Source organism: Oryzias latipes, chromosome 9, assembly GCF_053564925.1.
Source record: "Oryzias latipes strain Hd-rR chromosome 9, Olatipes_Hd-rR_3.1".
Classification (NCBI taxonomy): domain Eukaryota; kingdom Metazoa; phylum Chordata; class Actinopteri; order Beloniformes; family Adrianichthyidae; genus Oryzias; species Oryzias latipes.
Genome location: NC_136245.1, coordinates 5,013,260 through 5,029,666, shown reverse-complemented (window position 1 = coordinate 5,029,666; position 16,407 = coordinate 5,013,260). Strand labels below are relative to the sequence as shown.

The 16,407-nt window shown below is 42.6% G+C and overlaps 1 protein-coding gene across 7 annotated transcripts in view; it reads left to right on the top strand.

The window, feature by feature from the left end:
• Positions 1-16,407, top strand: part of LOC101169212 (endophilin-B2) — a 30,255-nt gene that overhangs the window by 7,848 nt on the left and 6,000 nt on the right. For 2 of the 7 annotated variants that reach the window (XM_011479646.4, XM_011479643.4), the window contains 7 exons: positions 708-800; positions 894-905; positions 8,537-8,599; positions 11,032-11,055; positions 11,144-11,233; positions 14,977-15,077; positions 15,435-15,633. In XM_011479646.4, coding sequence (XP_011477948.2) covers positions 708-800; positions 894-905; positions 8,537-8,599; positions 11,032-11,055; positions 11,144-11,233; positions 14,977-15,077; positions 15,435-15,633 — 582 coding nt within the window. The remainder of the gene's footprint in view (positions 1-707; positions 801-893; positions 906-8,536; positions 8,600-11,031; positions 11,056-11,143; positions 11,234-14,976; positions 15,078-15,434; positions 15,634-16,407) is intronic. The other 5 variants (XM_078952490.1, XM_011479647.4, XM_004072798.5 and 2 more) reach the window with 3 other exon arrangements.

The following is a 16,407-nucleotide window of genomic DNA, read 5'->3' as shown; positions in this document are numbered from 1 at the left end:
AACAAAATTAAGCTAAAAGAATGTATTTCTGAGAATTTCTTTATTCAAATCTTTGTGAATCAGGAGCAGAACAAAACATGCAGTTGGAAAAAGGTTGCATTTGTGACGTAGAAAATATGCTGGGCGGGCCACAAGCTCCCTGCTCCGCTCCATTCTGATGCATCCACCTGCAGACAAATTGATCCATGAACTTCTTTGTTTTCCTCATTGGAGCTGGAATCTGGATCAGAACTATACGGCTGGAAACGCCAATATTGCTCGCCATTTTTGTTACACTGCTAATGTTAGGTTAGGGGTGTGAGGTGCTGTAAGCTAGCAAGAGGGACTGTAAACAGAGAGCTCTTAGTTATGGGTGACAGGAAGGGGGTGCGGGATTACTCAGCACCCACAGTTTCGCCAACATCTCAGAGGTGAATTTCTAATGAAGTACTGTCGTTCTGCAGAAACTATGTCCTAGAAAACGATACAGGTTTTTTGATTTTGGTTAAAAACGGCATAATTATAATTTAAAGAACACTGGGAATAGATCAAAAGATAACTGGAATAGCTCTTTAAGACAAAGTGTTGACACGTATGACACCATGAAGCAGAGTCACTAAGAACAGGAAACCTCTCCATTTAACTGGCAGTGACTGGGACAATTGTCTAAAAGCTAAAGAGGAAGCTGCTCTGGTTTCTGCATTTGCTGACTCAGCCTCTCTGTGCAGAAAGAGCGCCGCCTGCTGGAGAACCTGCGCCTGGACCTGGATGCCTGTAAAACCCGAGTGAAGAAGGCGAAGGCGGCCGAGGCGAAGGTAGCGGTGAGTCACTGCGTGCACGTGGCCCGCACTCACTAATAGACGTACTAACGCATCGCTGCCTCTGACCTCCTCTGTGTTTCCGCCGCCTTTCAGAGCGAGGCAGAAGTGAGTATGAATGAGCTGCAGTGATGCATGCCTGGACTGTTTTCCTGCTTTGCTGAGGCTGATCCAAGCTCTGCTGCTTCTGAGACCAAGACGAACAGCCGATAGCTTAGAACTGGGATGCTGAGAGATTTTTATCCTTTTCATGGCTGTTGGTCTCAGTAATCAGTTCAGACACGTCTGTAGACGCTCATTCATCCAGACTGACTGCATCTAAGTCGAAGGTAAAGCAGGTTAGGAGACGACTTGGCCAACAGGCCATCAGCTCCATCACTGTCCAGAGCTGTCGTTCTGTTCATCAGCCATGATTTGAACAAAAGGCTTATTCTGGAAAAGATCAATCCAATCGCTATAAACGTGTTTACATGTGTTGCAGAAGCAGAAATACTTTTGTTTGCATATTTCTGAGAATATTCAGAATAAAACGGATATTGAAGACGTCAACATGTTGAATTTTTGGCAACAACTTTCTAAGATGACAACTGTCAAAGTTATTTTATAGATTTTTTCTACAATATGCTACCTTTTAAAAAAAAATGAAAACTAGCAAATATGTTGTAGTAATTCTTTAAGTGGAACTATAAAGTTTTTTCTTTTAGTTCATGGGAGAGTAAGGCAAAGGTTTAGAGTTCAAAAACAGAACATTTTACTCAGGAAACACTCCTTTCTCGTCTGGTGGTTGTTGTGTTTACATGCAGGAATATTCGGATTATTCCACACATCTTATCCAGAATATGAGCCAATAGGATGGAGGAATGAGCGTTTATGTGACAGCGTTTCATCCAAATGTTCGGGATGGGATTGGAATAGTGGCGTGCATGTGAGATGTACAACTCTGAAGATTAATCATTCAATCAAACTTTATTGATAATACTTTACAACAGCCAAAGCTGAAGGGACGTGCTTTCCAATTCATTAAATAACAAAAGTAATCAGAAAATACAGGGCAAATGAAAGCAGATGTAGAATAAAAGTGTCAAATGTTAAAGATAACACAAGTTAAGAAGATTAGTACATAAGAAACAGAGATCAGTCCTTTAGCAGTGATGTTTTCCATGCATCTCTGCCAAAAGGTTTTTCATTTAAATTTTTCTCTTTTTTTCATTTAAATCAAAAACCAAATTAATTTGGTTGTGAAAAAAACTGCTTTCATACAGTTATGGCCAAGTGAAATACTGGATTTTATGATGTGTTGCAAATAGGCTACCTGTGGCATGAAGGGGTTAAAAAGGCTGTAAAATGACTTTGCAGAAAAGTCACTTTGCCTTTTTTGAGAAAGGTGTTGTTCAGCTTTCAGCTATGGAGTCCTATACTGTTCATAATTAAATACCTGTAAATAAATATTTAAATAAATAAATAAATATGACCTCATGCAAATACACAATCAACCAATAAATCTCTCATAAATATATGAAAAGATCATGAAATTTTGAAAAACCTGCACATAGATTTTAAATTAGCCATTATATTATTCTATATATTTCATTTTGCTTTAAAAACCTGTTCATTATTTTAACAGCATTTTAAAATATTCATTTTTAATCATGTTGAATATTATTATAATTCTACGTCTTTGTTCAGAACCTCGGATTTCAAAATCAATAATTTCCGAAGTAGCTTTGTTTTTATTTCATGTTGCTGTTTTTCACAATGGCGTATTTATTTCATGAAGAGCTTTTTCAGGACACTGAGTCTATCTGTCAATCAGTGAAAGTGGGCGGGATCTAAACGCTCATTGGCTCATCTATGGAAATCGACTCATATTCCTGGATACCCGCTCAGCGGTGTGCCAGTCAGAGAGATGACACATTTCAGCGATTTCTGCACGGCTTTGCTGACATTTGAAGATCAAATAGAAAGAAACTATCTGTCTGCTGCAGAAGATGCAAACATGGACGACTCTGTTTTTGTAGTTTGAGGGTTTGTGTGGACCAAACCACAGAGGAGCTCCGGTCGTCCACGTCTCAAAGCCCCCTGGTTGAAACACTCCTCGTTCTCACGCCATTCTCTCAGAGCTCGTCTCTGCTCTGCAGCTAACAGCTCGGCTGTCTGTGCTCACAGATCCAGTCTGACGTCACATCGTGCCTCACACTGTGTCGGCTCACGGGAGGCGAGCTGGTGGCCAGACCCGCTGGGGAAAGCCGAACAAGCCTGCTCGGGCCTCCTGAACCTTATGATAGCTCTTCATGAAATAAATAAGCCATTGTGAAAAACAGCAACATGAAATAAAAACAAAGCTACTTTGGAAAATATTGATTTTGAAATCCAAGCTTCTGAAAAAAGACGTAGAATTATAATAATATTCAACATGATTAAAATGAATATTTTAAAATGCTGTTTTAAAATAATGAACAGGTTTTTAAAGCAAAATGAAATATATTGAATAATATAATGGCCAATTTAAAATCTGTGTGCAGGTTTTTCACAATTTCATGATCTTTTCATATATTTATGAGAGATTTATTGGTTGATTGTGTATTTGCATGAGGTCACATTTATTTATTGAATTAAATATTTATTTAATTATGAACAGTATAAGACTCCATATTCGGAACATCCTTCCAGGGGTCGTCACAGCGAATCAGCTCCCACCGATTTGCACAGGTGGTTTGGCAGAGATTTTATTTTGCCGGATGCCCTTACAACTCTGTATTTTATGCGGTTGTATTTTAATGCTTGTTTTTTGCATGCCAGTCCTGCACACAGCTGAGTCAAGTGGAGAAACAAAAATAATTCAGACAGTTATCAAATAATATTTGGTTAAATCTAGACAAATAAACAATTATGTGCGGTTGATGTTACTGACCACTAGATGTCGCAATTCAGCAGCGTTTCCTTGAAAACTGGAGGACTGAAGCTCTCTTACTAACTTTCATAAAAGCTGCGAGAATAAAACCTTAAATTCTGAGTTGCATGGCTTCATGAAACTGAGATATATAATTTCAGTCACCTCACCCTTAGCACAACGACAGAGATGGCTACTGTGGAAGAGGCCCACTCCACCATCCCCATGTCTCATCTCTACAACACAAAGTCATTTATTCATTTATCTTCTGGCGTTTTATCCCTTTTGGGGTCACGGGGCTGCTGGAGCCTATCCCGGCCACTTGTGGGCGAAGGCAGGGGACATCCTGGACAGTTTGCCAGTCTGTCGCAGGGCCACAATCACACACCCATGCACATTCACACCTATGGACAATGTAGAGTTGCCAATTGAGCTATGAAGCATGTTTTTGGACGGTGGGAGAAAGCCGGAGACCCCGGAGAGAACCCACGCATGCACAGGGAGAATACGCAACACATTGTCTATTTCAAAAATGAGGGAAAAAAATGCTTGAAATACCAATTTTATAAAAAACACTACCAGATACTAAAATCATCACATTGAAGAGGAGAACGAATGGGGGAAAAAAACACATTTACTATTAAAAAATATATATTTATTTATATTATTTATCATTACGTGTGACCTTTAAAGCTGCATAGTGGTGCAAAGGTTAGTGGTTCCGCCTCACAGAAAGGCCCTGGTTTGACTCCTTGTGGATGTGTGGGAACTCTGGCTTCCTCCCACAGTGAACGCTGCCCTTTGATCCTGACAGGGATTCAGCGGGTTCCCAGGGTGGATGTGCCTATTGTTTCTGTTACTAGGATAAGCATGGCCTTATCTTACGGGTGGTGGGAAGAGTGTAAAAAAATTAATGTTGTATGAAAGAAGGGTTAGAAAATAAAAAAAATAAAAAGAATTTCAGTGTCTGCTTTAAAAGCAGCCCCCCTCTTTGCCCCGTTGAGTAAATGCATCACATGAGTCATAAATTTTCCCCTTAACCCTTGTGCTATCCTATGGGGTCCAGATGACCCCACCCTTACATTAATGTTTTCTCCCTACCATTAAAAAGGTGGATAAAGGTGGAAAGATTTCATGTAATCCATGGACACCAGTGAAGATCACAAATCATTGAAGAAAAAAGGTTAAGCGCACTGTCTAATGGGTCTAGATGACCCAACTCCCAATGTTAAAGTGCCTAGGATAGCACAAGGGATAAAGTGAATGCTGTACAGAAGGATTTCTATCATCAGACACAAAAACACATGCATCCTTTTTATATTATATTAATTTTCATGTCTACTGTTTATGATTTTTGTGTTTTTATTTAGTCCATGTATGTTACGGCCCCCCGACAGGCAAACCTGTCCCAGTCTAGGGGAAATCAAAAGGGGGCCAAAACATATGGACACCAAAGTTTAGGAACACAGTTTATTAGGTGGTAGAAATAATCTGTGTCCTGTAAAACAACAAGAAAGATTTACTGTGCTGGTCCCAACAAAAGACAAAACAAAGTGATTGGAGCCTTGGCCAAACAAAATAATTCAGGGAGACAACTGACCCAGCCACGCTGACCGTCTGAGTCAGCAGCTCCCTGCTAAGGCTGCCTAACAAAATCTAACTATTGAAAGTAAATAAACAAAACCCGCAAATAAGGACTACCAAGGTCCAACCCCAAACTAACATAACAAAACCCAGCAGTATAATTCTGCTGAGGACCAAGAAGGAATCAAAAGGGAACCAAACAAACCAGCACAGCTCCAACACAAAAACAACTGCTCCTCAGCCTCCTGCTCTGCTCTCTCTGCATGCCTCTCCCTTTGGTTGTGGCCTCCTAAGACTTAAATACCTGGCAGGTGAGCAGAATGTAAGGGGATGCAGCAAAGCAGCAGCAGCAAGACATAACACCTCCACCCATAAACTTGTGAACATGGGGGCCAATTTCCTGCAAGTAGAAAATGAAAAGGCATGTTCACAAGCAATACAGTCAGACAAAATTTTGTTCTTTTTAGAGGCAACTGTGAGGTCTCAAACTCATAACAAACTTCCTTCTTTTTGATTCTCAAACGGAGCAGTTCAACCTCAAGCTCCTTAAGACAGAGAGACGTAGAAGATTTGCTGTCCGGCTAACTCATCCTCCCAAACCAAACACCTCCAAGTAACAAAATTTCACTCAGATCAAAACAGCTGACCCTGAGTCAACTGACAGGCAGGGGCCTAACAAAGAAGCAAGAGAGAGAGGGAAAAAAACTGAAGCAGAAGATTACACAAAAACAACAAACTGGTGTCTAAAGATGTGCAAATAACAAATTCACACAAACGAGCAAAAATGGCTCAAACAAAGTGTCAGCATGAGGCACAAAAAAAGCACCCCAAAATTAAGTGCTAACACGAGTCACAAATGCGCATTCCAGCGCCAAAACCCTGGGCAGATGACAAAGACAATACAGGCTGTATAAAGACAGACCTCCAAATAAGTATTGCCAAAACAAAAACTGCCACTGGTCAAGCAGGATAAAGCTTTTAGAAAGAGCCCCCAAATAAGGGCTCTCAAAACAACTGCTCCTCAGCCTCCTGCTCTGCTCTGCTCTGCATGCCTCTCTTGGTTGTGGCCTCCTAAAGGCCCGTACACACCGGGACGAATATTCGCCAGGCGTTATTCGCCAGCGTTTTTCGCCACGTTTTTTGTGTTCACACCCAGGCGATTTTCGCTGACGATGAGTGGAGTGAACATGCAATTTCATTCCCTGACATTAGATGGCGCTTAATGTAAAACAGAAATACTCCTGTACACAAGGTGGCGCTGCGCAACTTTACGCTTCTTAAAGTCGCTTTTCACTCAGAAGAAGAGAGCAAGTATTTACCCGCTTGTCAGAATCAAACAAAGAAAACATGAATATTTCAAGCAGTGAGTCACACGGTGTGAACAGGCCTTTAAGGCCTTTAAGACGAATTTCGCAGGCGATTTTCGCCGACGTTTAACGCCTCGTGACTAAACAAAGGGCACCAACGAGAGTGTGCACACCGACGCGAAAAAACGCCACGCGTTAAAGCGTCAAAAAAAAAAAAAACACCTCGGGTTCGTTTTTTTTTTTCGACCAATGAGAATGGCGCTTTTGCTCACGTGTCTGGAGCTTCTGAAGTTACAGTAAAACACAACTTGGGGGCGCTCAAACACAAAACTGCCTTGCTGAGCACACATACCAGCGAAGAAGATAGACGCCAAGTAGCGTCTACACTGCCGCGAAGCAATAATGACGGACATTCTAAAATATCCCCGAACCAAGCACCAGTTGGAGCTACTGGTGCTTGAAATATTCATGTTTTCTTTGTTTGATTCTGACAAGCGCGTAAATACTTACTCTCTTCTTCTGAGTGAAAAGCGACTTTAAGAAGCGTAAAGTTGCGCAGCGCCACCTTGTGTACAGGAGTATTTCTGTTTTACATTAAGCGCCATCTAATGTCAGGGAATGAAATTGCATGTTCACTCCACTCATCGTCAGCGAAAATCGCCTGGGTGTGAACACAAAAGACGTGGCGAAAAACGCTGGCGAATAACGCCTGGCGAATATTCGTCCCAGTGTGAACAGGCCTTAAGACTTAAATACCTGGCAGGTGCTGATCAAGATCATTGGCTTCACCTGCCAGGTGAGCAGAATGAAAGGGGATGCAGCAAAGCAGCAGCAGCAAGACATAACGACGTAATTATCTGCTTTCGGATTTCAAGGTTTCTTCCAGACGTGTGCATCAACACAATACAAATGATAAATACAGTATATATTGTTTTTTTTTTTTGCCACAGAATACTACAGCAAATTAGTCTTTTATTAAAAAAACATTCTTTTGTTTCACCTAAACTGTTGGAGGGTCAGTAAGTTGGACTACTGCTGTAATTTTCAAAATATTTACTCTTATCTTTTTTCCAAAAGATTATGTAAAATTGGGTGTAAAAAGGTTTGATACCATATTGACTTTTAAGACTTTGTTTTTAAATCGTCAAAAGCAGCAGGTAGCAGTTTTTCATATAGAGTCATATAAATATTTTTATAGTGGGGAAAAAATAATATCCGTACTGCCAGATCTGCTGGCTGGAGGCAGCAAAACATGGCAGAGCGCCCTGGCTGTGTTTCGCTTCATGACAATGTGGAGCAGCAATGCCTCCCGAGGGCTTTGAATTTGGCTGTGATAGTGAAACATGGCAGAGGCATTCCTGCACCAAGAAACCATTTTTTCCCAGCGCTGAATCTCGGCCACGTCGTCTGCACTATCCTGTTCTCAGGAAGGCAGTCTGGAGAGTAAAGGTGTGACTCACTGGTTCCAGTTATTTTACAGATTGTTGGCAGTCTTCTCCTCTCCTTGCACACACGCCTCATGCAGCTCACTCGGGGTTAACTTAATTCATTTGATTTATGTATTTAGATGGCGCCAAATCACAACAACAGCCGTCTCTATGGGCTTCGTAGCGGTAATTGTAAGATACACATAAAATCCAAGGATCATGAATACATGGAATTTACCGTAATAGGAAAATTCTAAACAGACTAAACTAAACTGGGCATCCCTGCCCTTACACCCTCCTTTGAGGTTGATGTGGAGCACTCCTTTAGTCTTATGGTAAAGGTCAGAGAATAATCTGGAGTTATTGATCTCTTTTAATATTTGTATTATGGCACCATAGTCTGTAAATTAAGAAGATGAAGCATAAAAGTGTGCAGATGAGACACAATTCTGTGCACCTGCATCAGTGCACTGTGTTAAGTTTACTGTTTTTCTTTTTTACTATTAGAGGCTAACTGTTTTATTTCTGTAGGTGGTTCCAGATTTTCAGGAGACCAGACCTCGGAACTACGTGCTCTCTGCAAGCGCCTCTGCGGTAAGGAGACTACGGTCCTGAATCAGTGAGCTTGCATGTCAGGTGGGCTGCGTGCTGCGAGCCATCGGAAGACGGGATTGAAGCCGTAGAAGCGGTCAGAGCTGGGAAGGGAGAGTTGACCTGCATACTTCATCTGTGTGTCAACTCGTGCATGACAGCCTGCAGGAACACCGATAAGAGCTATCCAACTGAATGTTACTCATTACACCGTGTTGTCATTAACAGCCCTCCTCTCTGTCAGATTGAAGACACTTCATGATTTGATTTATGCTGCTAAATTACAGGAAAGATCCTCCTACCACCTTAAGGCAGCCGCTTAATTTTAATTCTTGGTGAAACCTCGTTGTGGTTCTTGAAATGCTTCTAAACGTTGAAACATTCTTGTGGTCTCTGAAATGACCATGGAGCATAAACAAAAGTATTTGTCCGTCGCAGATTCTGTGGGTTGTTCCACTAAAAAGGAGGAGATTGGTCTTTGATCTCAGCTTTCTCCTACTCTGGTGGTCTGGCAGCATATGACCAAGATGAAACAAACGTTAACAAGCAGATCATTTAGCTAAAAAAGGACATCCAGAAACTCTCTGATGTGCTGAGGTTGAAGTATGATTTGTGGAATTCTCTGCTGGACTTAGCCCATTGACAGTCAATGCACATTTCCTCACTGAAAGCCACTGTGTGAGACACGGTTCACTGGTACCCGACACCTCGCCACAGCCTTCCTCCAGCTCCACACCCGAGCCCCTTTGGTCGGAAGTGGTCTGCCGCAGGAAGGAAGCCTTGTCTGTGACAAAGCCGCGTCCTCTCCAACCGCTTTGATGTTCTGTTGGTTCCAGCATCTGACAGCTGCTCCACTCAGCTGTGAAAGTCATTTTGTTGCAGCTTCTCACACCAGGTGAGGAGGCCGACCCACACCTTAAGGTTCATCTTCCACCGAACACCGGCAGCTTTTTAGAGACGCAGGCAGTAGGTGTCCCGACGCTCGCTGCCATCCGGACGTAGTTTGTCTCTCTCTGGGAATGGACAACATGGGTCTTCCATTTGCGGTTTCAGCTGGGGCATCTGGATCAAAGTCTGCTGCATCTCCTCTTGCGTAACCGCCGCCTCCTCTCCAAATAGGCCCTCTGCGATGGGCCTGTTTACCTCAGCGGTCAGAGATGATGACTGTGGGGATCGCCCAGACTCTTTCATCATAAGAACTTTCACGGTCATCCATGTCCGCATAAACAGGCATCCCCCACTCTGCCCACCAGCTTGCCCATCACAATCCCTCAGTCATGATATCATGGGTATTTTTAGAAGTTCACCAGTTTAATCTGTTAATCTACTGACCACCAAAGCCTCCTTTGTTATTTATTCAGGAAATTTCTGAATTGAATGACCCTCACAGATTAAGTGTCTGTGTGATGAATATTAGACCTTTGTTTGATTTTTAAGCAGAACAACTTGCAGAATTTGGGACTGACTTCATGTGGAATGAATTAACAAAGCCAATGCCTTCGCCTGGGGAGGCCATGTGGGTTACTGGAAAGAGGGCAAATATTGACCTCTGCTGCTTCGTAATGGAACAAGGATTGCATAAAAGGGTCTCTGTGTGTTGATCATAGGCAGCGTTTGTGTCGTTTTATTCTGATCCAAACACAAGAGGGCAAAACCGAATGTGGAACTCATTTTTGGTTTGAGAGCCACTCGCATTGAAATTGTGTGTTTAACATGGTCTTGTAGCAAGAAAAATAAGATTTAAACAGCTTTTCTGAGGTTTTATTCAAATCATCATGAATCACTAGCAGATGAAAAAAAATGCAGTTTGAAAAGTTTGTTGTTGTTACGTACAACCTACAATCGACAGAATCAGAATAACTTTATTTGCCAAGTACAGCGCATGTACAGGGAATTTGACTTCAGTAACTTGTGCTCTCGTGCAAACTGGCAAGGTATAGAAGGTGTGAGGGGTAAGACAAAAAAAGGATAAATAGTAAAAAGAAGGTAGATATAAGGTAGCTGTATGAATAAATAGACATAACTAAATAAAGAAATAAAATAAAAAGTCAAAAATGCAGCAGCAGTAGTTCCAGTTTGACAGGCCACAAACTTCCTGCTCTGCTCCATTCTGATCCACGAACTTGCAGACAAATGGATCCATAAATGTCTTTGTTTTCCTCATCTGACCTGAAATCTGGTTCAAAACTGTACGGCTAGATAGTTCCAATACTTTTCACCTTTTTTTTGCACTGGCCTTGTTAGGTTGGAGTTGTTAGGGGCTGCAAGCTGCAGAGTGTAGACAAAAGGATTATGGGAAATGGGGGAATGTTTACACTGCATCAACAGTCCTGTCCACAACTACTATTACTTTCATCCGCTCACAGCTGGTTTTAATTATGTGTTTCTGCTGAATGAGAGACTCATTTTTCTCCTTTTCGGTTTTTGGCCATCAGCTGTGGACTGAAGAAGTGGAAAAAGTAAGTGTTCTGATATTAGAAACCCGTTCCCTCTGTTGTGTGAAGACTTACACTTGTTTTTTTTATTTTGTTGTTTTTGCTGTTTTAGGCTGAGCAGGGGCTGAAGACGGCCCAGAAAGAGTTTGATCGGCAAGCTGAAGTCACACGTTTGCTGCTGGAGGGCATCAGCTGTACTCACGTATGTCCCTGAGCACACTGCACAGCTGCAGCAGCCCTGGAGTTGTATTTTGCTCAGTACGCCTCTGGGGTTTTTATATACCCTCATGAATGTGTTTATTGAGCGGTTCAAGTGTCAGCAGCTGTTTCCACACACACACCACTACAAGCTTAGCAGCTGAAGCCCAGAGATGGCGGTTTTTGATTTGGACAAAGTGGGCGGTGGCCCAGGGTGCAGCCCTGTAGGGGACGGCATTTTCCGTGCCCGCAGCGTTACACGTTAGGAAAAGGGCTCCAGCTTTTATTTTGACATGCCTGCAGCAACCAGCACGTCGCACTTTTATTTTGGCATATTTCCAGTAGTGGCGCCCTGTAGGGAGCGGCATTTTCCATGCCCGCAGTGTTACACGCTAGGAAAAGCTTAATCAATCAGCTCATATTTTGACAAGCCTGCAACAACCTGCACGTCGCACTTTTATGTTGGCGTATTTCACACTGAACATCCCACCAATGTCTTCATCCTCTCCCCCCTCCACACTTATGGTGCAAAAAATAAAATAAGGATGAAATAACTCAGAGTGAAACAACATCAAACAGCCACATGAAAAGGAATTAAGGGGCGTACACACTGGGACGAATATTGGCGCACGTAATTCGGCAGCGTTTTTCAACACATTTTTTGTGTTCACACCCAAGCGATTTTCGCTGAGGATGAGCCGAGTGAACACGCAAATTCGTTCCCTGACATTAGATGGCGCTCAATGTAAAACAGAAATACCCCCTGTACACAAGATGGCGCTGCGCAACTTTACACTTCTTAAACTCGCTTTTCACTCAGAAGAAGAGAGCAAGTATTTACGCGCTTGTCAGAATCATACAAAGAAAACATGAATATTTCAAGCACCAGTAGCTCCAATTCCAGCGATGAAGAAATTATTGTTCTGTTGAATGATGAAAGATGGCAGAAAAGACGCAGATTTTGGGTACATCCCATAGTTATGAGAAGAGGAGAACATGGGGAGTTTTATCGACTGGTACAAGAGCTGAAAATGTATCATTAGCGTTTTCGGGGATATTTAAAATGTCGCGGCAGTGTAGACGCTACTTGGCGTATATCTTCTTCGCCGTTATGTATGTGTGCTCAGCAAGACAGTTTTGTTTTTAAGTGCCCCAAGTTGTGTTTTACCGTAACTTCAGAAGCTCCAGACACGTGTGCAAAAGTGCCATTCTCATTGGTCATATAGGTGCGTCAAACCAAAAAAAAACGAAAGGCGTTTTTAAAAAAGTGACGCTTTTACGCGTGGCGTTTTTGGCGTCGGTGTGCACACTCACATTGGTGCCCTTTATTTAGTCACGAGGCCTTAAACATCAGGGGAATATCGCACGCAAAATTCGTCCCGGTGTGAACAGGCCTTTAGGTAGAAGAAAAACTTGTGCTCAACCCAATTTCGACCAGAGCAGGCAATGGGGATTATTTCCCACAATTCCCCGCTTCGACACAGCAGACCTGACTTGCACGGCCTCTGCTGCAAGACACTTGCGCCCACACCTCTTTGCGGTAGTCTTTGGAACATACCAAGTCAAAAAATTCGAGAGGGGGGGCACACTCACCGGTGGCTGGGTGAATCACACTAACAGGTAATTGGGAGTCTTTTTCACTCTAACAATCATCTCTAAGCCGCAGCTGCGCGCTCCCATCATAGAGACGGAGCCGCGTATGTCAGAAGGAGGGAAGAGGGGTGGTGGGAGCAGACAGAGGAGCGCAGCCTGCATTATGCAACACCTGGATCATCGCGTGCTGTTGGATCACTCAGCAGTTCATGTTAATAATGTCATTATTTACCAAATATTGTAGATATTTTTATTACGTGTCTTTTCTGTGGTTTAGTTTTCAGTATTTGACATAGAGAGAGCAGGTAATGCAGGAAAACAGCTGCACTTTATGAGATCGTTAATAAACTATAGATCATTTTTCATGGATTTTTTTGAGGATTTTTATTATTGGTGTTGCAAAAAATTAGGGAAATACCAAATATTTTTGGCAGATTCATTTTTCCCACTGATGATTTCTATGGTTTAGTTTTTAATGTTTTATAGGACCTACAAATTATATTCACAATAAGTTTTTTTAGATCCAATCCCTCTGATATGTTTCACAAAGACATTCAGGACGTCACACACCAAGAAATTATTTCTAAAAATGATTCAGGAGTCCATCGCTAAAAAATGATAAAAGAGCAAAGAAAACGGAAAGACATCATTTGTAATTTCTTATTTTTAATATTTCCAGGCTTTGTTTGTTTTGTTCTGCTGCATTTTCATATTTTTATAATTTTGAAAGAATATATATTTTTATGGAGTTACTCACCCAGGGAGCGAGTTAGTTTAGAACCACCACTGGATCAAACAACCGCTAAATGCTTAGTTTTTCCATTCCTCGTCTTAATTTTGAAACTACTGTTTGTACAAATCTGTGGATGTTTTGTTTGTGGCTCTGCAACCCTCCCTGTTACTCCAGGACATGGTGAGGGGATTTCCTAGGAAGGTTTAGTTTTAAGCTCAAGTGTTTCCTGCACTCTCCTCTCCGTTCTTCATCCTTGTTGGAGCTTTAGCAGGAAGAGGTAGTGTCAGAAACCGAAATTAGACCAGGGTTATGGCACAAACTCAAACATTTAATAAAGAAACGTAAACACGAATTTAGAGAAGAACAAAACAGTTTAGAGGAATGACACCATTGAAGGACTTAGGACCTCATCTCATCGGGAACAAACTGGCGGTTAAGAAGATAGCAGGGGGCATCAGTCAAGTCACCTATTTCTCAATTCCAGTGTAGGCGTCTGAAAGTTGAGTCAGTTGTCATGACTCAACTTCAAGACGACATCACCTGGGTGTATGAGAATCTTTCACCCCCAGTGTTGGTAACATTGAACCTGACTGAGGATGGAAGGACCAAATCGGGTTCATGAGGCTTGCTTGCATTCTAATCAGCTTTAACATTCTGGTTACCAGAGCCGCACTATAAGGTGAAGTTGAATCTAGCAAAGAACATGGACCAACAAGCTTGTTCATAGTTCAGATGTTTAAAAATTCCAGGTTCTTTTGGTCAGTAAACCCAATGAAAGACCTTCCAGGCAATGCCTTTAATACCCCCCCCCCCCCCCCCCCCCACACACCAACATCACGGTTTCTATCTTTGGTTCTAGTGGCTCTTTTCAGATGACGGAGGATATAAATTAGGTTTAAAACTGTATTTCTGAGTATTTTCTTTATTCAAATAGTTGGGAATCAGGAGCAGACAAAAAAAACAGTTGGAAAAAGAGCTTAGTTGTGACGTAGAAAAAGAACACAATCTCTGCTCCGCTCCATTCCGATGCATCCACTTGTTGACAAATAGATCCATGAGTGTCTTTGTTTTCCTCATCTGAGCTGGAATCTGGATAAAACTGGATAGCTCTGATATTGCTCGCCCTTTTTGTTGCAGCACTAATGTTAGGTTGGAGTTGTGAGGGGCTGTAAGCTAGCAGGAGAGAGTGTAAACAGATGGGTGATGGGAAGTAGGGGCTGGGCTGCTCTGCACTAAGGGTCCCAAACTCAACTATTTATTTTATTCAACTAAGAAGAAGCACAGGTTTTTTGATTTTGAGTAAGAACAGCATAGTCACAATAAAAAGACCACGGGGAACGGTTTTACAATAGATCAAAAGATGATCGAAGTGGGACTTCAAGTTCCAGCTGACAGATGTGATGTTTGCTCCACCCCCTCAGGTGAATCACCTGCGGTGCCTGCATGAGTTTGTGGAGGCTCAGGCAGCCTATTACAGACAGTGCCATCTCCACATGCAAGACCTGCAGGAGGAACTGAGAAGGTGAGTCAGGAGACATGTGATCCAAACACCATGAGTGTGTGCTGCAGGTTTTGGCTCTGTACGCAGCTACAGCAGCAATTTTTATGATGAAATGTGGTGAAAAGTTGGCCCCTCAGGATTGCTTTCTTCTAACCAAAGGTGTGGTTCTGCTTGGAATCCAGCAAAGTCTAGTGTCTCTGTGAGTCCCTGCAGTTTTTCCATAGTGAATTAGACAGAAGACCCTTCTGAAAAGGCATACATCCGCCTCAGTTTGCAGGGATAATTCGTAAGATTTACTTAGTATCCCTGTCACAGACTCACAGGATTCTTATTGTTCATTGTTCAAATTTTATTCACATTTGAGGTTTTGTCTTCCAGGCTTCCTGGCGGTTTTGCACAGAATTCCAGTCAAAACGCCCCCCCTCCTTCCCTTCCGGAGCCGGAAAGTGTCAGCAGCCCGGTGGAGACGCTGACCATTGAAGAAGTTCAGGCTCCAGCCTCAGGGACCCGAAAGGCCAAAGTCCTGTACGACTACGATGCAGCAGACTGCAGCGAGCTGTCGCTGCTGGCAGATGAGGTGAGCTTTCATAATCAGTGCCTGGTCCCTGCAGGTTAAGATGTCCCGCCTGCATCCTCCATCCTGCCAGCGTTAAGTTCCGGTATTCATAGAGCAGTTAGTGAGTAAATATTTGCACCTCTGTTGTGCTGCTTGGAGCAGAGGAAAAGACTTGCTTACTGCTGCTTGATGCTTTTACTCAGCAGGCCGCCTTGTCCACAAATGTTCGCCTTGTTTATTTGTCTCTCCCAGGTTGGAACGGTGTTGCTCCGCCATGGTTCTCTCTCAGATGCAGCTTGTTTATCTCCACCTATTTCTAACTGACTTTTTTGGTGTTCCTGTTTACAGTCTATACTAATCCATCCTAGAGAACAGTTTTTCTCGTTCTTCCTGTTTGAATCTCAGCACACCTAACCTTTTAAGACCAGAGCTAATATTAGAGCTAGCCCTCTATACACACAGTCACAGGGCCCCAGAAATGTATAATCAACTTGTGTGGTAATATGACCCAAAATGTAATGTCCACGTATATGGACACGAGGTCTAAAGAGGTAAAAAATAATACCAGATCCATACAGCTGAGTCCACTGAGCTCTGCAAGACAGGCAGGTAGACCCAAATGTGGTCATGGAAGGATTGTCCAGTCAGTGTAACCAGGCCTTTGTAAGCTGCAATGATGCTGTTGCATCTTCCCTAATGAGCTGGGCCAATGGTTCAATGCTAATAGCTTCTAATAGCAAATAAAAGCAGCGACAAGGGACACCCCTGTCTACAGCCCCGCTCCAGATTGAATCA